The sequence below is a fragment of the Oncorhynchus mykiss genome, chromosome 22 (genome assembly GCF_057628025.1).
Source record: "Oncorhynchus mykiss isolate SJ-2025 chromosome 22, ASM5762802v1, whole genome shotgun sequence".
Classification (NCBI taxonomy): Eukaryota; Metazoa; Chordata; class Actinopteri; order Salmoniformes; family Salmonidae; genus Oncorhynchus; species Oncorhynchus mykiss.
In genome coordinates, this window is record NC_143043.1 from 22,623,359 (window position 1) to 22,651,087 (window position 27,729).

Genomic DNA, 27,729 nt, shown 5'->3' on the forward strand with positions numbered 1-27,729 from the left:
AGTCACTTTAACTCTACGTACATGCACATATTACCTCAATTACCTTGACACACATTGACTCTGTACAGGTACCCCCTGTATATAGTCTCACTATTGTTATTTTACTGTTGCTGTTGAATTATTTGTTACTTTTATTTCTGTTAATTATATATTCTTTTGGTATTTTTCTCAAAACTGCATTGTTGGTTAAGGACTTGAAAGTCAGCATTTCACTGTAAGGTGATACATCTGTTGTATTCGACGCATGTGACAAATAAAATAACATTTGATTTGATTTGAATTCCACCCATATATTCCACCATTGGTGCAGTAACTCACTGCAGTCTCTGTCTATGGTCAGAGCTGGACTTGTGTGTCCAGCCTGTGTGATTTGTAACAGTTTAAACAGAAGGCCTTGATCCCGGTCACCTCTGTGGCTGAAACTTGATCTGGCCCCAGGCCCAGCCCCTCACTGTGACATGTTTGCACACCACACCACTTTCCTCTTCATTAGTACAGGTTCTGACCCCGGGGTCACCAAGGGTCAGCACAGGTCAGGCTACCACAGGAGCCCACGCTCTCACTCACGCTGTCCTTTTCTCCTGCCATGTTCTCTCGCTCTCTCACTCTCTCTCATCCTGCCATACTCTCTCCCTCTCCCACGAGCTCACTCACTCTCCTCTTCCCTCTTTCTCCTTGTTTCCCTCCAAGCTCTCACTATCTCACTCTGTGTTCACTCTCCCCTTCTCTCCTTCCATGCTTTCACCAATTATGTCCTTCACAGTGAGTACTCATCTCTTACACAGTTCAGTGTTAACTGATACAGGATGATAGTAAATGGTTAGTGAACAATACAGCCTGTGTTTGTGTGTGTGTGTCTCCTCCCCCTAGTGGTAGCTAGTTGAAATAAGCAACAAAATATTCCAGTAGAGATGTGGTTAAAATATTTTGTCTCTCTTATCTCATCATTCCAAGCAAAACCGTTAATATTCTGTCCTTCAGTCCTTTCACAGTACTGCGTACACAGTACTGCGTACACAGTACTGCGCGCGAAGCACATCTACTAGGTCATGTATTATGAAAGTTGGGTGACATCCTTTTACGAGATTATATCTAGATAACATCTATTGCAATACCAAGGACAACGAGAACAAGACACACACCCAACTTGCATAGATGGTGCTCCTCTTTCAGCCATTGTGAATTAAACAACAGAGCATCATAAGGTGACATGGCCAGTTTGTCTTGGCATTAACTTGCATTGTGTCGTCATACCTCTAAAGGTAAAATGTTCAATAACAATCTACAATATACACAGCAGTTCAATGGTCAATTGGGGGAGAAAAAAAAACACAAATTAATAGTTTAACATGAATAGTTTGTAGTCAACTTTGAAAAGTTTGAACTACTAATAATAGAACTAGGATGACTAACACAGTAATTACCTTTACAAGCACAATTGGGGACACTTTCTTCCAGATCATCATTATAGCTATTGTTAAAGCAAACAACAACTTTGTTTAGTTTGGGATGTGTGTGTGCTGTGGGAGTGTCGGACATGTGCGAGTGTGTGTGTTGGACGTGTGTGTGTGTGTGTGTGAGTGTGTGTGTGTGTTGTATGTGTGTGTGTGTGTGAGTTGGATGTGTGAGTGCGTGTGTTGGACATGTGTGTGTGAGTGTGTGTGTGTAACAAATGCATGTGGTAATGTATTCCTCATGTGGAGCCTATAGGATAAAACATACAGTCTCTTTAACAAGGTTACTCCTGCCTGGGGGAATTGTGGTGCCAATGATCTGAGCCGAGCTAAAATTAAAACTACTCGGAGGGGGTAAAGCCCTTTCCTCCCCTCCTTTCTCTCGCATGTTCCATTTTTTTTTTTTATCTCATTGAGCAGGAAGGTGATAGGTCGCCTGTATAATTTGGTTTTACACAACAGGCATAAATTGAGGTAAGTTTGGCTCTGTGTGTGCCTACAGAAGGTGTGTGTGGAGAGTTAATGTGAAAAATATGGCTTTAGCACTGTGGGCTACTTCTGAAGTCTCTCAAAAAGGAAGATGCAGGGAAAACATGTGAATATCCCGAGGAGAAAGACATTAATTCCTGAAGACAAGTGAAACTCAAATATGTTACAATTGTAGGTTTTTGCATGACATTCTTCTGGCATGTAAACGGCATTATTGTAAATGCATTTTTACATGCATATATAGTCTAGTGGAGATCGACTTTATAACAATAGAATTTGGGTGAAACTTCCACCATGCAACGTACTGTGTGCTTCCATTGGCAATGTTAGGGGTCTGATGGTCCGTGTTGTGTATTTGAAAAGTGGTGTGGGGTTTGCTTCTCTTGCTGTGTGTTTAGTCTAGTGTTGAGTCACCCACACACACCGAAAGGACACACACACACACCGAAACACAAACAGATGCGCCCGCACACACGTAAGCACGCACGCACGCACGCACGCACGCACGCACACACACACACACACACACACACACACACACACACACACACACACACACACACACACACACACACTTGTTTTATTATCCGTGTGAGGATCAAACAATTGGTTCCCATTCAAAATCCTTAACCCTAACCATAACCTTAAGCCCAAACCCTAACTTCTAACCCTAAATGTTTTTCCTTTTCCTCGTGGGGACCGGCAAAATGTCCCAACTTGTCTTAAGTCTTCCTTGTTCTACTATCCTTGTGAGGACACACACACACACACACACACATTGGGAAAAAAACAACCATTGGAGAAGCGTCTCACATTAAACACTGTCCGATTCAGCTCTTGCCCAGTAAGAGAGCAGTGTGTGTGTGAGACAGGACAGAGCTGAGATTCTAGGTCCATCTTCACCCGGTCACTGTGACCCGGAGGCCCATCCCTTCTGTTCCTCTGGCCTGACGCACCATATAACTTACATAACAAATCCTTCCTTATTGTCCCATGGGGAGCAGTGTGTGTGTGTGTGCGTTTATGTGTGTGTATGTTTGCGAAGGACAAGATACTTGAATTTCGCCGCTGGGGCCCCTGTCATAAATACGCCGTCCTTATTGCCTGTAGGTCACATGGTTAGGGTTTCCGATAACTGTGATCTGTAATTTTCAGCGCTTGTCATCCCCCAGCTGTCCTCGACCTTATCCATAGCCACCACGGCCACTCGGGCCTGCAATTAAAAATGATGTGGGAATGATGAGCCACATTCAGATACGAGGCCTTTTATAATATGGGAACTGGTAATGACAGAGCGAACTGACACGGGGAGGCAGGAAGATGGGTAGAGAGTGAGCGAGAGAGAGGGGGAAAGAGAGCGAGAGAGAGGGAGAGGGAGTGATAACCACCACAGATGGGACTGTCATTGTGGGATGAGGTGGAAAATAGCTGGGGGTTTTCCGGGGGTTTTCTGCCAACCAATGGCCCTGCCTTCTGGGGAGTTTTGTTGTGGGAAAGAAGCGACCATTTTGATTTTTGTGGGCTGGCCATAGGAGAAGGTTCCAAGATGTGTCGTAACTAAAGGGGGAAGAGCCCTGCCCCTTCTTTGACGTTCAAGGGTCGCGGAGATCAGCCGCCTGCAGTGTGGGACGACGCAAAGTAATCAGCGGGACGTTTGGAGTTGACAGCGAGACGGTCGGTCTGCGTGCTGGGAGCACAGTCGGTTGTTACCCCGTCTTAGCGACCCAGGACCCCTAAAATAGGAGAGCATTATTTTGCTTTCATGTCGGCTTTGTTAGTCTCATTGGTCTCCTGACAGGTCTCTTTCACATCTTGTGAGATGGTCAATATTGTCACTCACATCTCAGTTTGCTCTGCTCCTATAGAGGTGCTCGAGACTTGTCCAGGTCTCTTTGCCTTTGCCACATTACTGTACTCCAACCATGTTGATTTATGAATATTCAAACATCACTTCCATTGTGACACATTGTTTGCTTTTAGGCAGGGAAGACTAAGGAAGACCGTATAACAGTGGTACTTTTACAGTGTTTGACTGACCAGTAGCAGGCTTGGATCTGTTTTTGTTTGGAGTGTTGTATTAACGTCCCCCCCGCCCCCAACCCACTCCAAACACAGACAATCTTGTGTTTATTTGGACACTGGGGTTGACTTTTGACTCTTCCAAATGGGTGGCTAAGCCTGCTTGTGGCTACTGTGAAGCCTAGGGCCTAAAGGTATCAGCATGCTTCAGTTTGGCTGGCGCCTAGCCAACCTCGGTTACGCGAATCAAATGAGTGTGCTCGCATACTCCTTTAAAAAAACTTTGATAAAAAAAAAAGAAAAAAAGAAAACTGCAATACTGTACATTTTGAGACGCCGTAGCCAGAATGAATGATAACTCAATAAATCTGTGATTAATTTAGACGTTTTTCCAAGGAGCTCTTTGTCTAAGATGTTTGGTTCAGTACTTCTCAAGTGAAAAAATTTGCATGAAAATTGTTAGTCTCTCGTTGAGTGACAACAAACACTTAATTGAAGAATCCCTACTGCTGCCTGTCACCAACGAAAGGGCGTAGACTTCGGCTACTGACTTCGACTTGCCTCGATATTTTTTTTGTGTGTGTGCACAAACAACTGAAAAAACCCTTGCCTAAGACCGAGCTAAACAAAAACTTCACAAAATGTTGTCATAATATGTGCACAAACTGTTCCGAACTGTTTAGGCTGGGAAGCATGCGGACGCCTTATTAAGCCTCTACTACTAGTGCACATGGCAGTACGGTTAAGGGAGCTGCTCTCTTCAGTATACTAAATACCTACTGTAGGATTCTGGGGCCTGTTCCAATAATTTAGAGATGCATCCTTCCATCTGACCTTCCTTGAGATAGTCACTGATCTGTAAGGGATTACCTAAGTAGGTAACACTTTATAGTAAGGTTGGTTAATAAACCATTCATAAACAGCTTGTAAAGAGTTTACTTACCATTTATGAATCATTATTCCTACATTTGGAAATGACAATAAGTCATCTCTAAATAGTAATTTACGTATTTAAAAAAACACAATTTTAAAGTACGTATTTATGATTTGTACTGTAATTAGTAAAGTATTTGTTCATAGTATGTTCACAATTTGTAAATGCTTAATAATGTACTTCTAATCAGTTATGTCATGACTGGGATATTTATTAACATTAGTGCATTTGAAAATCTGAATATACATGCACTTACTAACATATTAGTTGATGATTAAGATGGATCCTTATAACCATTTAGTAGACAGTACTTGATTCTCCACCAATGGCTACAAATAACCTAAAACATGCAACGGTAAAATAAGTTAGTTATACGAATCTACATTAATCATCAACATGATGTACTAGTAAATGCAGGTGCTCACATGTAATCTACATTAATCATCAACATGATGTACTAGTAAATGCAGGTGCTCACATGTAATCTACATTAATCATCAACATGATGTACTAGTAAATGCAGGTGCTCACATGTAATCTACATTAATCATCAACATGATGTACTAGTAAATGCAGGTGCTCACATGTATGAATACACTCACTAACACTGACTAAATATCCCATTCATGAAATATATAAACACATGTATATGCATTTAAATGGTGAATAAAAACATGAATCAATCAATTATCTTACGAGTTGACAATAACTACTTTATAACTGGTTTAAATGATAAACCACATACAAATTGTGAACATACTTATTATTTTATAAGTCATTAATAAATAATTGAAGTGTTTATAAATGTGTAAATGACTATTTAGAGATTGCTTATTGACATTCACAATATATATATATAAATGGTTACTGATAAGTAAAAAAGAGGTTTCTGGCTTTCGGTTTCATCAATTCATCCCTTTCAGATCTAGAATGAATTTCAAAGGAGAAAGGAAGGTATTCCTATATTGAAGCATAACATTTATTTAGTTGCAGTGGTAGAACGAATTTGTAAGTATTCACAGGGGGTCACCTCGTTTTCAAGATCAGTGCAAAATGTTTTGGTTGAAGTGTGGATTGGAATGTGTTTTCTCATACACTGGGACAGGGTGAAAAATGTCCCCTAGACATTCTCGAACCACTTCCAGCATAACGAATGTGTTCCTCTACTATTTGCTTGGTCACAGATTTATAACAACAAAAAGCTGACTTGCGACATCACAGCGGCTAAGAAATGCCTTCCATGCATGTACTTTGTGGGTTAACTCATCACAATTGACATATTATAGAACTATAATTTCTGAAAATATTCATACCCCCTTGACTTACTCCACATGTTGTGTTACAGCCTGAATTCAAAATGGATTTGTTTTCTCTCACCCATCTACACACAATACCCCATAATGACTAAGTGAAAACATGTTTTAGAAATGTTTATTGAAAATGAAATACAGAAATATCTAATTTACAGAAGTGTTCACACCACCAAGTCAATACTTTGTAGATGCACCTTTGGCAGTGATTACAGCTGTGAGTCTTTTTGGGTAAGTCGCTAAGAGCTTTTCACACCTGGATTGTACAATATTTGCTATTTTTTATTTTTTATAATTCAAGCTCTGTCAAGTTGATTGTTGATCAGTGCTAGACAGCCATTTTGAAGTCTTGCCATAGATTCTCTTGGCAATTTAAGTCAAAACTGTAACTAGGCCACTCAGGAACATTCAATGTTGTCTTGGTTAGCAACAGCGTAGATTTGGCCTTGTGTTTTAGGTTATTGTCCTACTGAAAGATGAATTTGTCTCCCAGTGTCTGTTGGAAAGCAAATTGAACCAGGTTTTCTAGGATTTTGTCTGTGCTTATAGCTGTATTCAATTTCTCCCTAGTACTTACCGATGACACGCATACCCTTAACATGATGCAGCCACCACCATTCTTGAAAATATGAAGAGTGGTTCTCAGTGATGTGTTGGATTTGCCCCAAACATAATGCTTTGTATTCAGGACAAAAAGTACATTTCTTTGCCACTTTTTTTTTGCAGTATTACTTAAGTGCCTTGTTGCATGTTTTGGATTATTTTTTATTCTGTACAGACTTTCTTCTTTTCACTCTGACATTAAGGTTAGTATTGTGGAGTAACTACAATGTTGTTGATCCATCCTCAGTTTTCTCATATCACAACCATTAAACTCTGTTTCAAAGTCATCATCGGCCTCATGGTGAAATCCCTGAGCGGTTTCCTTCCTCTCCGGCAACTGAGTTAGGAAGGACGCCTGTATCTTTGTAGTAACTGGGTGAATTGATACACCATTCAAAGCCTAATTATAAAAAAAACACTATTATTGAACACTGAATGAGTCCATGCAACTTATTATGTAATTTTTTAAGCACATTTTACTCCTGAACTTATTTAGGCTTGCCATAACAAAGGGGTTGAATACTTACTGACTCAAGACATTTCAGCTTTAATTTTCGATACATTTCTTAAATGTTCTATAAACAAAATTCCACTTTGACATTATGGGGTATTGTGTGTAGATCAGTGACACAACATCTACAGGTAATACATTTTTAATTCAGGAAAAAGGGGTGTGAATACTTTCTGAAGGCACTATATGTCCTATCTGAAGTTTGTGAGTATCTGGGTACATGACTCAAGTACCGATTCATGTATGATTCAACATGGGCCTCGAGTTTGCATTACAATCACTTAGCCTTTCCTTTTTTTGTTCAACCAAAGACCATTCATCTGGACCATATCCAACCAGGAAATAACAACAAGACAGTGTTTTTTTTCCAAAACATTAGATTTTATAGTGTAGATGTCAAAGAGAAAATGTTAGAGGAAAGGACCCAGGAAAAAAGTACTATTCTGTAACAATGGAGAGATAAAGACAATTAAAAAAACAGAATATGCATGTCATACATTTTGTAAACCTAGAACTGTTCTTTTTTTTCTAAACCACAGTGGTCACAGATATTACTGGCTGAAATGGAATGGACAACCCTGACGACGATATAGACCATTCATCTGGACAGAGCCCTTTGATATCTCCAGATGTCTCGAAACAAAACCCGTCCGTCCCTCAAATGATAACACCCCCCCCCCCCCCCCAAAGAAAAATCAATTGGTCTATGCAGTTGTCCCCTGTCTTTAGTTTCCCTAAAACAGTTTTTCTACATAAATACAATAAAATCCATTGTCTGTATGTCACAAGTGCTAGATAGAGATGTTGTGAAATATTCAAAGTCATTCAATTTGTTGTTGAACATTTTCACAGGTAAAAAGCATATCTGTCAGACCAACAGGGAGCATCGTTCTTCCTCATCGTCGCTCCCGGGAAGAAAGAAAAAAACAGAGGAGCAAAAGAACGAGTTCCCACATCATGCTCTCGTTCTCAAATCCCGATGTTGTTGTAAAAAAAACGTACTTCTGTCCATTCAGTGCTCTTTCCTTGTGCAGATATGTTACAGGGACAGAGACAGGCATGCAGACACACAAACCATGCAGATATGTTACAGAGGTGGTGGAAGAGTGCAGTAACCCAACAACCAGGCCCTTCTAATAAACCACAGACAATCCTCAGGCCTGGTTTGGAGGAGAAGAAGAAGAAAATGCCCCATGATAAAACAATTAAAAACAAAACAAATTGGAATGTATTTTGTTGAGCATGATTAAGATCATGTTCAAATGACTATCTGGACACGCTGATAACCAGACAGTATATAGTCCCTTTAAAAAATATTGTTTGAATACAAGTGACTAAGCCATGGCGGCCATTGCTGTGACTGGTGTTTCCAAGCATCCTGGGAGAGCTCTGGATGATAGCTTATAAAAAGGCCCCAAATACAATAACGGCAACCACAATTGAGACGCAGACTGGACTTTTAACTCGTAGTCTGCCCCCTTGGATGAGACTGGGTCCATTGAGATGACCCTTGACCTCACTAGTCATCTTCTACAGCCGTCAAAGGAGAGGGGCGGTTTGGGCAGGATGGGTGAGGTTAAAGGGTGAGAGGGGAACTATTGATGGGTTAACTATGACCCTTGGGCTTATAGTGTTTAGTCATTACAGGGCAACCCTTGTGTAATTATCATGTCATTCCAAGGCAAACCCTACTGAATTACACATCATTTAATAGATAATATAGAGAAGGTTTTACAAACACAGTTAAAAGTGTTTGGTTGTTGGTCAGAACATTTTATCTATGTAAGTGTGCGCAATACCAGTGGTCTTCGCACTGTAAACTCATGCTTGTCAGTGTTTTCATGGAGGAGACATCAGAGCTCCAGAAACAAGTGACTTGTCCCTTGTTTGGGAACAACCTTTCAACTTTTCTATGTAGTGTCAAGTATGAATAGAGCCTAAGTCAGTGGTGTACACTGTAAAGAAACAAATGGGATGCTACTGTACTGAACCCTCAGCCAAGGCATCCAGGAATAATGAACAGTGCCCTCTGCAACACCAGGAAGTGCCAAACCAGACCAGCGAATGAAACATGAGCAAATCACCTTGCAATACTAACTTTTTTCCCTCCCAAAACAAGATTGTAATATGTTATAATATATAATATACTTTTAGATTTTTTTTGTCATATATAAATCTACTATGAACAGACAGTATAGTAAATACACAATTGTTGGAATCATTATACAAAGTAGAAATATTTGCAATTCCACCCCCCCCCCCCCCCCATCTCTCTCCATCCCTCCCCTTACAACCCCAGATCCTTTTGCCATGAAAAGGAACTGAACTCTCACTTGGTCGTGAGACCAAGTCAACTGTAGAAAGTGTAACAGAGAGAAAAAACTGAAAATAATACAAAAACAACAGGAATACAAATGAAAAGTACAGAAACCAGAGACACAGAAGTCCACTTCAAAAGACAACAAGGACAAAAACGAAAACAAATAAAAAAATACCCAAAAATATTGGTAAAAACCACACAAATGAAGTAGTCATCAAAACAACTGCGTTGGAAAAATCCGGAAGAAAGATCAATGCAGAAACAACATCAATCTTCCCCAGTTCTTCCTCCTTTACCAAAAGTAGAAACAAGTGATTATGACTTCAATGGAATAATGTAGAAGGTAGTTGCCCAGAGGCTAAACATGAGTTGGGGGTGTGGTTGTTCAATACACCGTATATGGATCACTATATCATTCATTCTCCATATTCTGCACTATAGGTGTTTGAGAACAAAGTCAACTGTGTGTGGTAAGAAAGTTTTTGGACAGCATGCGTGCAAATGTATTGTATATACAGTTATTTAATGTGTCTCACACAAGATTGAATACACTTTCCTGTACCAAAAAAAACCCCAAACACTCCTAGCAGTAGCTATGACAACTGTGTCTGAGTGTATAAAGAGTTTGTTTACTGGATTGCGACGTGACACTCACGTACACACGCACATGCATGAACCTGTTCGCTAGCACCTGACACTTGCTCCTCTCCGAAAACTCACAGAGGTGGTATGTCCGTCTAATTGCTCTGTCACCATGGTAACAAAGACACATGTTTTTTTTTTGTGTGAACAAAACGCCAAAAGAACGGCTCGTTGTATCTACTGCCCCTAAATGACTGTAAGATCGTCTGAACGTTGTGACATTAGAACGTTTTGAAAGGTGAGGGGTGAAAGTTAACAAAAATGGGGCAACTGTTCTAATTCCCTCACCGAGAACAACCTTGAATGTAAAGTCATGATAGTAAAATCTGTCTTATAAGCTTACAATACTTACGTGGATCCTGACTATTGCGCTGATAGCAGTGTCACGCTTTGGCTTGATTTCTTGCCTTACCTACTACCATTTTTGAACAGCATTCTCGTTTAAGATGGCAAGTCTCTCTAGTGCAGACTACAGTGCATGCTAGCTAACTCTTTCGAAGAGGTGCCGTGTATTTGGTTAAGGGTTTATATACCAGCTCGCTACATCATTGGCTGATGTTTCAACCGTTGATTCAACCATTCAGTTCCACTGAAAAAGACTAACCATGTTAGTCCCTGTGTAGCATGGCAACTACCTTCTAAATGACAGTAAAAGGGGTTACGACGAGGTCAAAGGGAACAGGGATGGGACAGTGGGCTACAGGGAATTCAGGGTAAACATGCCAAGGGCCTTCTGTCTATGTGCCATCGTGCTGGTATTTCCAGTCTCGCCACAACATAAGGGGATGAGGTGTGAGGGCGAGAGGAGGGCACCTCTCTCCCCTCGAAAACTCATTTAAGGCAAAGCTCTTCGTCGTGAGTTCATCGTAGAATCCACCAGGCTGGGAAAAAAAGGCACAAACTCAGTCTTTTTACTGTCTGTCATCTCGAACCAGAAGACCTGGTCACACGTCCATCGTGCTCTCTCTCTCTTCCTCGCTTTGTACCCATCTTGCAACACAAAAAAAATGTCTGCTTTCGCCAAACAAAAAGTTGGCCAGAAATTTCAGCAAGCCCTGCGGCGTCTCTCTTTTCTCAAAGTCTTTTGTGAATGGTAACGACTGAAAGTTCGTAAACAGTGTCGGAATTATATCATAGGGCGCTGTTGCTGTTTTTCAGTGAGAGGAAAAAGGAACAAACGACATAAAGAAAAATGAAAGAAGAGTGCTAACTTAGAAATTCGGTGTCTGGAGTGGTACTTCAGACAGAGAGTGTGTCTGTTACAAAAAAAGCATGGACACTCAAGGTCACCTTAGATCCCACTGGTCCTGAAGTAAAGATCCGAAGAAACCTGGCAACCCGAGGCTCCTTGTGTTCTGCCTCCTTACATAGAGACAGTACAACATATCGGCGGCCATTTAGTCCGTCCACTCCGGACGAGCGAGATAGTGTCGTCTTCTGTTTCCGTTTCGTAACCGCTCAACATTGTCCCCTGTCCCCCCCCGGGGCTGATGTGCCTTCTAGACAGGGCGTGGGAGGGGCCAAGGATTGGGGTCAAATTCAAACGGAGGTTAGTGGTTGGCTGAGGACTAAATGGGTGTCTGAATGGTAAAGGGGGCGTGGTCATCCCTTTACAGAGGCACCTCCTCCTCCATAGGCTCCTCTTCGCTCCTGGAGAAAGACAGGACAATGACACGTGTCACAAACAGCACAACCATACTCTATACAACCATAGACCGTCGTCGCACACACACACACACACACACCGCCTTGGGAGAGACGTACCTCCTCTGCTTGTTGGCCACAGAGAGAGAGGCCATGGCAGTGACGGTCTCGGCCTCCTCCGTCTCACACTGACGAGCCTCGCTCAGAGAGTGGCCCAGTGTGGAGGCCCCGCGCTGCAGAGATCGCCAGTATTTACCTACAACACACGACAGGACAAAGGTGAAAAGGTGATTATTACATAGAGCAACTGGACAAGATGTCAAACAACGTCTGTTATCCAGGGCTGAGTGCTGCTGTGGTAAATGCACGCTGGCAAATCAAATGACAAAATCATTTGCTGGTTGTATTGTAGCTTGGAGCTGGGAAATATGAACCAAAATAAATCCATATTGCAATAAATTGGCTCAATTGATGCGATAACGATAAATAGAATCCGTTTATAACATTAATGTGCTCCACAGTTATACTTTTTGAAACTACTACTACTAGTTTGATGGTTGTAGCCATCAATTGTCCCATTAACAATCACCCATATTAGAAAACGTATTTCATTTCTAACTTTACATTTCTCGCCAAGTGATCGTTAAAATCATTTTGGGTTTATCGTCCCAGCTCTACTGTGAGTGGGACTGTTTCCCGTGTGAGTAGAGTAAAGGGTCACACACCATGTTCCTCCAGCACCTTCTCCATGGAGTGGACAGCGTTGGGGTTGGGCCTCTGCTGCATCACCTCCTCAGGGATAGGATCCAACTGGACGGACAACACACACACAGGAGTGAGTGACAGGTTAGAAACAACACGGCGATAGCAGAACCAGAAAAACGGAAGATCTAAAGATCCCCCCCCGGGGATGACTACTTCTGACTGGGGACCTCTGCCCAGTGTTGAATCACCCAGCCAGTCCAGCGGTGGAGAACAATTTGATTCAATAACAAAAAAGGCTCACAGATGAACTGCAGCCTCCCACTCGAGGAGCCACTCTACACCACAGGCTACAATGTGTGCTTTGTGCTGGGTCCCACTTTACACACACACATACAGTGCGCACACACACACACACACACGAGAGAATGGCGCCGGAGGGAATAGCAGTCTTTTTACGGGCTCCTGACCAATTGTGCTATTTTGTGTAATTTTTTGTGTGCTTATTTAAAAAAAACGTAATGTTTAATCATTTCCTATGACTGAAAAGAGCTTCTAGACATCAGAACAGCCTATCACTAACCTCGATTTGGACGAGGACTTCTACTTCAATGAGTCGGAGGTGAAAGACATATTGAATATCCCGGACCAGGCACTTGAAGACGGAGCTATAGAGGCTGGCGCACAGGCCACCTGGTAAGACTACGGCGGCGAATGAATAAATCGCCTCTACCCTCTTTTCTATTGGCAAATGTACAATCGCTGGAGAATAAACTGGATGAGCTTCATTCGAGACTATCCCATCAACAGGACATGAAGAACTGTAATATACTATGCTTCTCTGAGTCATGGCTGAACAAGGACATTGATAATGTACTGTACATCTAGCTAGTTTTTGTATGCATTGGCAGGACAGAACGGCAGAGTCCGGTAAGATCAGGGGTGGTGGTGTGTGCCTCTTTATTAATAACAGCTGGTGCGCAATCTCTAATATTAAGGAAGCCTCGAGGTTCCGCTCGCCTGAGTTAGAAAACCTCATGATAAGCTGCAGACCATACTATTTACCAAGAAAGTTTTCATCTGTATTTTTTGTAGCTGACTATTCACCACCACAAATTGATGGTGGCACAGGGCTGTTTTGCTAGCACAGACTGGAATATGTTCCGGGATTTATCCGATGGCATTGAGGAGTTTACCACATCAGTCACTGGCTTCATTAATAAGTGCATCGGTCCCCACAATGACAATACGTACATATCCCAACCAGATGCTTGGATTACAGGCAACATCTGCACTGAGCTAAAGGCTAGAGCTGCCGCTTTCAAGGAACAGGATACTAATCCGGACGCTTATAAGAAATCCCGCTACACCCTCCGACGAACCATCAAACAGGCAAAATATCAATATAGGACTAACATCGAATCCTACTACACCGGCTCTGACGCTTGTCGGATGTGGCAGGGCTTGCAAACTATTACGGAATACAAAGGAAAACCCAGCTGAGTGCTGCCCAGTGACGCACCCTACTAGATGAGCTAAATGCATTCTATGCACACTTCAAGCCAAACAACACTGAACCATGTGCGAGAGCACGAGCTGTTCCGGACAGCTATGATCACGCTCTCCGTATTAAGATCTTAAAACAGGTGAACATTCACAAGGCCATAGGGCCAGACCAATTACCAGGAAGCATCTGCTGACCAGCTGGCAAGTGTCTTCACTGACCTTTTTAACCTCTCCCTTACCCAGTCTGTAATACCTATATGTTTCAAGCAAACTACCATAGTCCCTGTGTCTAAGAACGCCAAGGCAACCTGTCGAAATGACTACCCCCTGTAGCACTCACATCTGTAGCCATGAAATGCTTTGAAAGGTCATGGCTCATTACTAAGCTCATTACTAAGCTAAGGACCCTGGGACTGAACACCTCCCTCTGCAACTGGATCCTGGACATCCTGACGGGCTGTCCCCAGGTGTTGAGGGTAGGTGACATCGAATCAACCACGGTGACCCTCAACAAGGGGTGCTAAATCCCCTCCTTTACTCCCTTTTCACCCATGACTGCGTGGGCGGGCATGATTCCAACACCATCATTAAGTTTGCTGATGACACGACGGTGGTAGGCCTGATCACCGACGATGAGAGCTTCAAGTTCCTCGGTGTCCACGTCACTAAGGACCTACATTGGTGCCAACACACCAACACAGTCGTGAAGAGGGCACGACAACACCTCTTCCAACTCAGGAGGCTGAAAAGATTTGGCATGGCCCCTCAACAGCTGCACCATTGAGAGCATCTTGACTGGCTGCATCACCGATTGGTATTGCAACTGCTCGGCATCTGAATGTAAGGCGCTACACAGGGTAGTGTGTACAGCCTAATACATCACCTGGGACTAACTCCCTGTCACCCAGGACCTCTATGACAGGCGGTGTCGGAGGAAGACCTTGAAAATTGTCAAAGACTCCAGCCACCCAAGTCATAGACTGTTGTATCTGGTACCACACAACAAGCAGTACCGGAGCGCCAAGTCTGGAACAAAGAGGCACCTGAACAGATTCTACCCCCAAGCCATAAGACTGCTGAACAGTTCATCAAATGGCTACTTCGACTATTGACATTGACTCCCTTTATTACAGATTTAAAAAAACAATTGTACTTGTTTTACACTCCCTTGTACTGGCTCTATGCACAATCACACGTTACACTGACACACACACACACACACACACACACACACACACACACACACACACACACACACACACACACACACACACACACACACACACACCTGCTACTCTGTTTATTATGTATCCTGATTGTTATATATCCTGATTGATTGTTTATTATATATCCTGATCACTTTTACCCCTACCTACATGTATACTGTATTACCTCAACTACCTCGTAACACTGCACATTGACTTGGTACCGATACTCTTTGTATATATCGTTGTTATTGTGTTACTTATGTCTACTTGTGCTTTTATTCAGCTAATATTTGTCTTACTTTTTAACTATGCATTGTTGGACATGGGCTCATAAGTAAGCATTTCACTGTAAAGTCTACAGCTGTTGTATTCGCGCATGTGACCAATAACATTTAATTTCACTTGAGGCGCGCACACACACACACACACACACACACACACACACACACACACACACACACACACACACACACACACACACACACACACACACACACACACACACACACACACAGGGATACTCTGAGTGTTAGGAGAATCAGACGAAGGAAACAGGGCATTCCCAAACCTGCTTTTCCAATCCGGAATGATTACATTTTCCTCTGGCTCACTGTGTGTGCTGCATTTCTTTACCCCCTTGTGAGCAGAACCATTAAAATAAAGACCCAAATACTTCCATGTATAAACACTGGACGAAATATAGGCACACAGACGTCTTTTTGCCTTAGCATAACCTTGCTGAAAAGAAAGTGGAGGAGGAGGAGGAGGTAGAAAAAGGCTTGAAACATTAGAAGAAGAGAATGTCAGAAGAGAGGAGAGGAAAAAGGGATCGCCGGTCGGTTCCGTTCGGCCCAAGCTGGAATTTTTGTTTTAATTAAAACAAATAGAGGGTGAGGAGGGGATGAGGAGTGTGAAGGGAGAGGCCAGTCTAGAGAGAGGGATACTTTAAACCTGGCTGTGGCACGACAAGCTGCATTATACACACACATACACAAGCATGCACATATGCACAAGTACACGCACACACAGCCGCACACACCAGTGATGCGCGTGTTGACGCAATAATCCGCAGGTGGGTTTAGGCTCATGAAATATAGTGAGGATGAAGGGCAGGGTGGGGGTGGGCGGTTTGAATAAAGAGAAAACAAATCATAAAAAAAAAGCCATAAATGTATCATTCTTGTGCAATTCATATCTAAAGGCTACATTGAGGTTTTTAATTTCCTTATTTTGATCTGCCATTAAGTGCGTAAGCCTAAGCTTCTTGGCCTAAGTGTACGTGCACCAAACACACGCCAATCACCTTTAGGGAACTTGGGCAGGAAAAGTTAACCATGTCGGAGTTTCGTTCAATAAGAGAAAGCTGTGAAACGGAGAGTTGAAATTAAAGAGAGGGGCCAGAACAGTAGCCTCATATTTGGGAAAGATGTTATGTGCGATGATTGAGGCGCTACACAAATTTGACAGTCACAAGACGGGGGACTTAAAATATGGCACGTCAAGGGAAATGCAAAAAGAAGCAGTTCTTTCAGTAAAATGATACACCAAGTGTACATCTGAACTCGGGAACAGGAGTGGAGGAACACTATTTTATTTTAGCATCTTGAGAGAATGAATGCGCGGTTAGGGGACATCTGTAAACGTGCAATCGTTATCAGCATCATAAAAGCTGCTAAGTTTTTCAAACACATAAAATATGCAAGCCAAAGCGAAATCTTATCAGAAACATGTCGGGTCATTTTCACAGCAATTCCCTGAAAACCGTTTAGGGACAAACAGAGACATTTTTTCCAGTTTTTTTTGCGTTTTCTCCCCGGTCCCTAAATGTCTTTGCTGTGCGAGAGAAGCAGAGATGAATGAGAAAACTTTACCGACGTCAACAAGGTCGAAGCATTCATTATATCGATGTGTGACACATTTTCTGGTGAGCAAACTTGATTTAGTCTTCCAGGGCAACAGAAGAGAAGCTGCATGTATCTATCTTTGACTGAACAGCGCATTTTCTATATTTGTAGGTTAGGATCGAGTGCGGCTCCCAGATTTATACTTTATCACATATAGTCGGATAGTTGCGGATGGGTTATTAGCAATTGCCCGTGGGTGCGGGTGAACAAACAGCAGACCCGCACACATAGAATCACAGAATGGTTTGGGGTACTGTACAAAACACATGCGCACACACTTCCCCACACACACCAATACCCTATCAATCACTCCCTTGAGCGGCACAGCAGTGGTGCACATGGATGGCTGCAACGCAATTTCAGCGGCTTTAGAGGAAACGCGAAACTGTGTGTCTGTACTAAGATCAAGGTCTGGGGGCTGTCCAACACACACATGTGCATAAGAGACAACAGAGGACTTTGTTCACTTTGGGGGTCATTCACACCAGGTCCTAAGTGACCCACCAAACAGAAGGAGTTCCCTCTCAAAGCACCCCTACAGAAAAACTGTTTTCACAGTATTAATACAGTGCCGTGCGAAAGTATTCGGCCCCCTTGAACTTTGCGACCTTTTGCCACATTTCAGGCTTCAAACATAAAGATATAAAACTGTATTTTTTTGTGAAGAATCAACAACAAGTGGGACACAATCATGAAGTGGAACGACATTTATTGGATATTTCAAACTTTTTTAACAAATCAAAAACTGAAAAATTGGGCGTGCAAAATTATTCAGCCCCCTTAAGTTAATACTTTGTAGCGCCACCTTTTGCTGCGATTACAGCTGTAAGTCGCTTGGGGTATGTCTCTATCAGTTTTGCACATCGAGAGACTGACATTTTTTCCCATTCCTCCTTGCAAAACAGCTCGAGCTCAGTGAGGTTGGATGGAGAGCATTTGTGAACAGCAGTTTTCAGTTCTTTCCACAGATTCTCGATTGGATTCAGGTCTGGACTTTGACTTGGCCATTCTAACACCTGGATATGTTTATTTTTGAACCATTCCATTGTAGATTTTGCTTTATGTTTTGGATCATTGTCTTGTTGGAAGACAAATCTCCGTCCCAGTCTCAGGTCTTTTGCAGACTCCATCAGGTTTTCTTCCAGAATGGTCCTGTATTTGGCTCCATCCATCTTCCCATCAATTTTAACCATCTTCCCTGTCCTTGCTGAAGAAAAGCAGGCCCAAACCATGATGCTGCCACCACCATGTTTGACAGTGGGGATGGTGTGTTCAGGGTGATGAGCTGTGTTGCTTTTACGCCAAACATAACGTTTTGCATTGTTGCCAAAAAGTTCAATTTTGGTTTCATCTGACCAGAGCACCTTCTTCCACATGTTTGGTGTGTCTCCCAGGTGGCTTGTGGCAAACTTTAAACGACACTTTTTATGGATATCTTTAAGAAATGTCTTTCTTCTTGCCACTCTTCCATAAAGGCCAGATTTGTGCAATATACGACTGATTGTTGTCCTATGGACAGAGTCTCCCACCTCAGCTGTAGATCTCTGCAGTTCATCCAGAGTGATCATGGGCCTCTTGGCTGCATCTCTGATCAATCTTCTCCTTGTATGAGCTGAAAGTTTAGAGGGACGGCCAGGTCTTGGTAGATTTGCAGTGGTCTGATACTCCTTCCATTTCAATATTATCCCTTGCACAGTGCTCCTTGGGATGTTTAAAGCTTGGGAAATCTTTTTGTATCCAAATCCGGCTTTAAACTTCTTCACAACAGTAGCTCGGACCTGCCTGGTGTGTTCCTTGTTCTTCATGATGCTCTCTGCGCTTTTAACGGACCTCTGAGACTATCACAGTGCAGGTGCATTTATACGGAGACTTGATTACACACAGGTGGATTGTATTTATCATCATCAGTCAATTAGGTCAACATTGGATCATTCAGAGATCCTCACTGAACTTCTGGAGAGAGTTTGCTGCACTGAAAGTAAAGGGGCTGAATCATTTTGCACGCCCAATTTTTCAGTTTTTGATTTGTTAAAAAAGTTTGAAAATGTCGTTCCACTTCATGATTGTGTCCCACTTGTTGTTGATTCTTCACAAAAAAATACAGTTTTATATCTTTATGTTTGAAGCCTGAAATGTGGCAAAAGGTCGCAAAGTTCAAGGGGGCCGAATACTTTCGCAAGGCACTGTATCTGTATATCATCCATATTCACACTGCTCTGATATCAATGGTCTTCAAGGACCCCACTAATACTGCTGATTTGGTACAGTCCAATCATTGCCCTTGTCAGATAACTGCTAGTTGTCCCCCACGATGAAATCGGTTTTGACGAATGATGTGTCTTGTCATAGAGATCCGGCTTTTACAAAATGATTGGCACAAGGGGGGCTGACCGCTGCATCATTTGTGCTGTTGCTTTGTTTGATATGGTCACCCTAAGGGATCCTTGAAATACTGCTGAGTGAGTTCCCTATTACTCATCCTTCTTTTTCCTTTTGTTAAAGTTGGAGAAATACATTTTTACAATAGTGAGCCAAGATCCACAAATGTGTGTGTGTGTGTTTGTCTACGCCCCCTATTGTGTTTGTGTTCATCTCCGGTCCCTACCAGCCAAGTCATCTCCCCCCCCCCCCCACCCCCCTCTTTCCCTCTTCCCCTGCCCCACCACTACCCCCAGAGACCCGCTGCCTCCAGACTGGCCTGGCACCGTAACCAGGGAGGGGGTCCCCACATGGGGCCAGGCTGGGGGGCTCGGGGGACTGTCTGTCTGTCAGCTTGACGGGCAGCTGTAAACTTTAATGGCTCTTGTCAGCACTCTCCGGGCCTATCTGGCAGGTATGACACACACGGCGCTCCCCGCGGCATCCACAGTGATGCAAGGCCTTTATTTGAGTTTCTAACCCCCCCCCCCATCCTCCCTATCCTCCCTCTTCTCTATCTTCACAGCAAGAAAACCATCAACTTTTTCCAACAGAGAGCGAGAGAATAGCTTTTATTGGAAGATGGTGCCTGCATTGTGTAAATCCAAGCATTCAAACGCATGAGGGGGAAGCCAACAAATTCGAGACACCACACGAACCAGAGGCTCTGAAGGAATGTGGCCCCGGAATGAAAAAAAAAAACATTCTGGGGAAGGCAGTGAAACCATAACACTGGTGGGAGGAATTTGACTTGTTCAGCAGACTCAAGACACAAGGCATCTATTGTTTTTTGTTTGTTTTGCATGAACGTTGGATCGACCACTGACACCCGTTGATTACGTTATATGCTAATTGAACGAGCTAACTAATTATCGAGCAGAGCAGGTGACCTTTCTTGCTGCATTGTTATATTTCCGTTCGCTAAAGAGGGTGAAACGCCAAAGCCAGAGAAAGACAAAAACGGACCATGCTTAATGTAGCTAGAGGGTAAGCACAGAGGATGACCTCATCGGCGACTGGCAACAATTAGCGTATTAGCCTGTTGTTTATCAAATAATTGCTAACGACCACAATTTGGATGAGAGGGCGCAACATCTGTTTGCACACTACACTCAATTAGTCACGAGGTCAGAGTTGACTAGCATCGTCGCCAATGCATCATTCATGAGAAATTTAACTAGAGAGGCTTTGGCGATTACGCACTCAAACGGTGAAGTAAAAAAAGGCCTGTATAGTCCATTCACCAATTTGTATCAGTTTTTTTCCCCCAACCTAATCCGAGCCACTTTCAAAGGGAACCCAATGCTCATTAAAGCAAAGCTTGTCTTAACCTGCCAATAAAACGGGGGAATATGTTTCTCACTGTGGAGTGGCCAGTAAAACGCTCGATGCACAGACTACGATCACACGGGAGGCGGTGGGGCTGTAAACCCAATCCAGAGGTTTGGCCCTGATTGTGAACTTATTTAAACTCCTAGTATTTCTACATTTGAGATCGTATTCTTAGGCCAATGAGAGACCAATGAATTTTTTTGGTAATGCATTTTAGTCGCGTTTGCTTGAATAACATAACTGAAAGCCCTGCTTCTGTGACGTGACAAACAAATAAAGCAGTAGACTAGCTGACTGGCTCATTACCCCTTCATCACTACCTAACACACGCATCCACAAATACACACAACCCCGTTCCTCTCTATCTGCCTCATCAAATCGCCGCTGGCGAGAGTCATTGCGCCGCATTCCATCTCCATTACACTGGGCCTTATGCAAAGACTGATAAAACACTTGCTTCCTGCCATTTTGATTAGAGACATTTTAACTTTTATCTGTTATTGTCTCCCCTGCCTTGTGTTCTCCTTCTTGTGCCGTTAAGACTTGTTGAACCGGCCATCACACTAACGAGGGACTGATCTGCACTTGTTCAAAGACTGGCTGGGCTTCCCAATGAGAAGAGGCAATGAAAAACACAGCGGGTTTGGCCAATCACCAGTGTCTAAATACGGCGGCGGCTCATGGGCAGTCAAAGGCGACTAATGAGCCGTGTGTTCCAACTCCTTATCAATGGTAATGTGGCGTTTCACGTGTGTTCCTGGCTCTGCATTTTTCCACTTGCCCAACGTCCGGAGTGAAACTCAAACCCTGGAGCTTGCTGGTTTATGACAATAGCTTCCTCCCCCGACTTCGAATGATTCCCCAATTTCCTTTGATTCTCCGATCTCTCTGGGCCTGTTGGTGACCCTGTCGTGAGAGGTGTGAGGGTAAGAGCTTTCAGATGTGGGCTGGTGACGGGGTCCTGGAGAGAAGGGCGAGAAGGGAGCCCTATGGGGCCAGGGCTGGTGCCTCTTTTTCGACTTCCAGACTCCCCGCCTTGCTCACCCATCGACCCCCAAAACAGCCTTCTCTCCTGGCTACTGAAACCTGAAACCTTCTTAGCCCCAATCCTTTCAGGAGTAGCCTGCCCTTGTTCCTCTTCTTCCCCCCTTTCTCTACCCTCCTTCATGGCTCCATATATTAAACCAAGCCATAACCCTCAGTGGTAAATTAAAGGAACTTTGGCGATCCAGCTCAGAGCTGTTAAGATTGTAGTTCTTCTGACAGGTTGACGTTGGTCCACTGTGCAGCTTAAATTCCCCTTCAGGCATTGAGGTTTCTTTGGTGGGTTCAGAACAGTTTGACCACATTTAACCATGTTTCAGTCGGCCTCTCATCCGCGCCCAGCTTGTCCCGGTCACTCTGAATCGAAGCTGCAACCCGTTTGGGGCGCGGTCGCCTGTTGGTCGCTGCTTTCTCTTTGTCTGGGGCGGCTGGTAGCAGTGACCACGTTTTATTAGCGTGATCCAGCGTTATTGTTCTGTTTGTTTTGCATCGGGCCCAAGATCCACATTGGAGCGGAGCCATCCGGTCTTTTATGGTTCCAAGAGCTTATTTACTGCCTTGTCTGGAGGGAGGACTGGAATAACACAGGCACCAAGGCCTCTTATCAGCCAGTCCAGTCTAACCTGACCTCGCTATCTCTTCCTAGCCGTATCCTCTATCTATACTCAACTTCACCAGCATCTAGGGCAATACTAACAGTGAGCATGACTATTCATCATACATGTGCATCCTTATCTTCATGGTTAGCCAGCTAGCTACTCTTCCAATGTCTCTCACTCATTACTCCAGAAATGTGAACAATTAGCCGGTGAGCACATGAAAAGAAATCCAAGCGGTGCCTCCAAATTTGCTACCCATTCTGTTGAGCTTATAAGGTAATTCCGAAATGTCTCTCGATGTGCAAAACTGATAGAGACATACCCCAAGCGACTTACAGCTGTAATCGCAGCAAAAGGTGGCGCTACAAAGTATTAACTTAAGGGGGCTGAATAATTTTGCACGCCCAATTTTTCAGTTTTTGATTTGTTAAAAAAGTTTTAAATATCCAATAAATGTCGTTCCACTTCATGATTGTGTCCCTCTTGTTGTTGATTCTTCACAAAAAAATACAGTTTTATATCTTTATGTTTGAAGCCTGAAATGTGGCAAAAGGTTGCAAAGTTCAAGGGGGCCGAATACTTTCGCAAGGCACTGTAAGTATGAGGTTTCCAACCATAACAAAACATTTAGAGTACATACCACTCTTTGGTGCACTATTAGAGTGAGGTGTGGGTGAATGTATTGGTGCTTAATAAGAGGCAGTACATTACGAGATATAGCCCCACGCACCTCGTTAATGGAGGTTTTAAAGTCGCACTGGGCTAACTGGCTAACGACTTCAGCAGGTTATCTCCTTGTCTGTGTACCAAAAGGCACCCCATTCCCTACACAGTGCACTATAGGGCCCATGTTAAAAGTAGTGCACTATATGGGGAACAGGGTGCTGTTTGGGACACCACCCATGTCCCAATGACAGAAAACACGCAGAGGGTGTGTGTTTGTGGCCTGGGTCGGTCTGCAGCAACACTTAGAGGTGGTCACTTGCTCAGAATAAATTAAGTTTATACAAACGCAGGACTCAGGGGCCTGGAAATTCACTTTTATCAGCCTCTGACCACTGCGCCCCCTCGGTTTTAGACATTACATCAGCACTTCATCTGTGTGTGCTACCCAAGGGTCAGCACTAGCCAAGGGTCAGCACTAGCCAAGGGTCAGCACTAGCCAAGGGTCAGCACTAGCCAAGGGTCAGCACTGGCCAAGGGTCAGCGCTACCCAAGGGTCAGCACTAGCCAAGGGTCAGCACTAGCCAAGGGTCAGCACTGGCCAAGGGTCAGCACTAGCCAAGGGTCAGCACTGGCCAAGGGTCAGCACTAGCCAAGGGTCAGCACTGGCCAAGGGTCAGCGCTACCCAAGGGTCAGCACTAGCCAAGGGTCAGCACTAGCCAAGGGTCAGCACTGGCCAACCCATTTATTGTCTTTTAATACGTCAGTTTATTTCAAGTGCGATTATTCATTATTTATATAGGACGCCATGGTCCCTATCGTGCACTACATACGAAATAGGGTGCTATTTGGGACGCTGTCAGAGAGTTTGTTCAGCTCCAGGCCCAGCCTACACACTCCCACAATTAACCTCAGATTGTACAATTTAAAGCTTGTTACTTCCTCCCTTCTCCTTGGCCACTGGCCATGGGATCCTCCCACATTGGGCGTTGGGGACAGAGAGAGAGAGAAACAATAGATTAATAAGGGATGGAGAGAAAGAGAGAGGATGCAGAATAAAAAACAGGGTGCCTCCATCTCTCAACTCACTGTTCCAGACTCTCTCTTTCTCTCCACCTCTCCATCTCTCTGTCAACTCACTGTTCCAGACTCTCTCTTTCTCTCCACCTCTCCATCTCTCTGTCAACTCACTGTTCCAGACTCTCTCTTTCTCTCTACCTCTCCATCTCTCTGTCAACTCACTGTTCCAGACTCTCTCTTTCTCTCCACCTCTCCATCTCTCTGTCAACTCACTGTTCCAGGGTCTCTCTTTCTCTTCCCCTCTCCATCTCTCTCTGTCAACTCACTGTTCCAGACTCTCTCTTTCTCTTCCCCTCTCCATCTCTCTGTCAACTCACTGTTCCAGACTCTCTCTTTCTCTCTCCATCTCTCTGTCAACTCACTGTTCCAGACTCTCTCTTTCTCTCCACCTCTCCATCTCTCTCTGTCAACTCACTGTTCCAGACTCTCTCTTTCTCTCCACCTCTCCATCTCTCTGTCAACTCACTGTTCCAGACTCTCTCTTTCTCTCCACCTCTCCATCTCTCTCTGTCAACTCACTGTTCCAGACTCTCTCTTTCTCTTCCCCTCTCCATCTCTCTGTCAACTCACTGTTCCAGACTCTCTCTTTCTCTCTCCATCTCTCTGTCAACTCACTGTTCCAGACTCTCTCTTTCTCTTCCCCTCTCCATCTCTCTGTCAACTCACTGTTCCAGACGCTCTCTTTCTCTCCACCTCTCCACCTCTCCCTGTCAACTCACTGTTCCAGACTCTCTCTTTCTCTCCACCTCTCCATCTCTCTCTGTCAACTCACTGTTCCAGACTCTCTCTTTCTCTTCCCCTCTCCATCTCTCTGTCAACTCACTGTTCCAGACTCTCTCTTTCTCTCTCCATCTCTCTGTCAACTCACTGTTCCAGACTCTCTCTTTCTCTTCCCCTCTCCATCTCTCTGTCAACTCACTGTTCCAGACGCTCTCTTTCTCTCCACCTCTCCATCTCTCTGTCAACTCACTGTTCCAGGGTCTCTCTTTCTCTTCCCCTCTCCATCTCTCTCTGTCAACTCACTGTTCCAGGGTCTCTCTTTCTCTTCCCCTCTCCATCTCTCTCTGTCAACTCACTGTTCCAGACTCTCTCTTTCTCTTCCCCTCTCCATCTCTCTGTCAACTCACTGTTCCAGACTCTCTCTTTCTCTCTACCTCTCCATCTCTCTGTCAACTCACTGTTCCAGACTCTCTCTTTCTCTCCACCTCTCCATCTCTCTGTCAACTCACTGTTCCAGGGTCTCTCTTTCTCTTCCCCTCTCCATCTCTCTGTCAACTCACTGTTCCAGACGCTCTCTTTCTCTCCACCTCTCCACCTCTCCCTGTCAACTCACTGTTCCAGACTCTCTCTTTCTCTCCACCTCTCCATCTCTCTCTGTCAACTCACTGTTCCAGACTCTCTCTTTCTCTTCCCCTCTCCATCTCTCTGTCAACTCACTGTTCCAGACTCTCTCTTTCTCTCTCCATCTCTCTGTCAACTCACTGTTCCAGACTCTCTCTTTCTCTTCCCCTCTCCATCTCTCTGTCAACTCAATGTTCCAGACGCTCTCTTTCTCTCCACCTCTCCATCTCTCTCTGTCAACTCACTGTTCCAGACTCTCTTTCTCTCCACCTCTCCATCTCTCTGTCAACTCACTGTTCCAGACTCTCTTTTTCTCTTCCCCTCTCCATCTCTCTCTGTCAACTCACTGTTCCAGACTCTCTCTTTCGCTCCACCTCTCTGTCAACTCACTGTTCCAGACTCTCTCTGTCTCTCCACCTCTCTGTCAACTCACTGTTCCAGACTCTCTCTGTCTCTCCACCTCTCTGTCAACTCACTGTTCCAGACTCTCTCTTTCTCTCCACCTCTCTGTCAACTCACTGTTCCAGACTCTCTCTTTCTCTTCCCCTCTCCATCTCTCTGTCAACTCACTGTTCCAGACGCTCTCTTTCTCTCCCCCTCTCCATCTCTGTCAACTCACTGTTCCAGACTCTCTCTTTCTCTTCCCCTCTCCATCTGTCAACTCACTGTTCCAGACTCTCTCTTTCTCTCCACCTCTCTCTGTCAACTCACTGTTCCAGACGCTCTCTTTCTCTCCCGCTTTCCATCTCTGTCAACTCACTGTTCCAGACTCTCTCTTTCTCTTCCCCTCTCCATCTCTCTGTCAACTCACTGTTCCAGACTCTCTCTTTCGCTCCACCTCTCCATCTCTCTGTCAACTCACTGTTCCAGACTCTCTCTTTCGCTCCACCTCTCCATCTCTCTCTGTCAACTCACTGTTCCACTCTCTCTTTCGCTCTACCTCTCCATCTCTCTGTCAACTCACTGTTCCAGACTCTCTCTTTCTCTCCATCTCTCTCTGTCAACTCACTGTTCCAGACTCTCTCTTTCGCTCCACCTCTCCATCTCTCTCTGTCAACTCACTGTTCCAGACTCTCTCTTTCTCTCCACCTCTCCATCTCTCTCTGTCAACTCACTGTTCCAGACTCTCTCTTTCTCTCCATCTCTCTGTCAACTCACTGTTCCAGACTCTCTCTTTCTCTTCCCCTCTCCATCTCTCTGTCAACTCACTGTTCCAGACTCTCTTTTTCGCTCCAACTCTCTGTCAACTCACTGTTCCAGACTCTCTCTGTCTCTCCACCTCTCTGTCAACTCACTGTTCCAGACTCTCTCTTTCTCTCCACCTCTCCATCTCTCTCTGTCAACTCACTGTTCCAGACTCTCTCTTTCTCTCCACCTCTCGGTCAACTCACTGTTCCAGACTCTCTCTTTCTCTTCCCCTCTCCATCTCTCTGTCAACTCACTGTTCCAGACGCTCTCTTTCTCTCCCCCTCTCCATCTCTGTCAACTCACTGTTCCAGACTCTCTCTTTCTCTTCCCCTCTCCATCTCTCTGTCAACTCACTGTTCCAGACGCTCTCTTTCTCTCCCCCTCTCCATCTCTGTCAACTCACTGTTCCAGACTCTCTCTTTCTCTCCACCTCTCCATCTCTCTCTGTCAACTCACTGTTCCACTCTCTCTTTCACTCTACCTCTCCATCTCTCTGTCAACTCACTGTTCCAGACTCTCTCTTTCTCTCCATCTCTCTCTGTCAACTCACTGTTCCAGACTCTCTCTTTCGCTCCACCTCTCCATCTCTCTCTGTCAACTCACTGTTCCAGACTCTCTCTTTCTCTCCACCTCTCCATCTCTCTCTGTCAACTCACTGTTCCAGACTCTCTCTTTCTCTCCACCTCTCCATCTCTCTCTGTCAACTCACTGTTCCAGACTCTCTCTTTCTCTTCCCCTCTCCATCTCTCTGTCAACTCACTGTTCCAGACTCTCTCTTTCTCTCTACCTCTCCATCTCTCTGTCAACTCACTGTTCT

The 27,729-nt window shown here is 44.2% G+C and overlaps 1 protein-coding gene across 11 annotated transcripts in view; it reads right to left on the reverse strand.

Moving 5' to 3' along the window:
• Positions 1 to 10,146: 10,146 nt before the first annotated feature.
• hdac4 (histone deacetylase 4) overlaps positions 10,147 to 27,729 on the reverse strand; it is a 259,159-nt gene continuing 241,576 nt past the window's right edge. For all 11 annotated transcript variants that reach the window (XM_090215730.1, XM_036958951.2, XM_036958952.2 and 8 more), the window contains 3 exons: positions 12,652 to 12,736; positions 12,047 to 12,182; positions 10,147 to 11,932 (listed from right to left, as the gene is read on the reverse strand). In XM_090215730.1, coding sequence (XP_090071856.1) covers positions 11,893 to 11,932; positions 12,047 to 12,182; positions 12,652 to 12,736 — 261 coding nt within the window. In that variant the 3' untranslated portion in view covers positions 10,147 to 11,892. The remainder of the gene's footprint in view (positions 11,933 to 12,046; positions 12,183 to 12,651; positions 12,737 to 27,729) is intronic.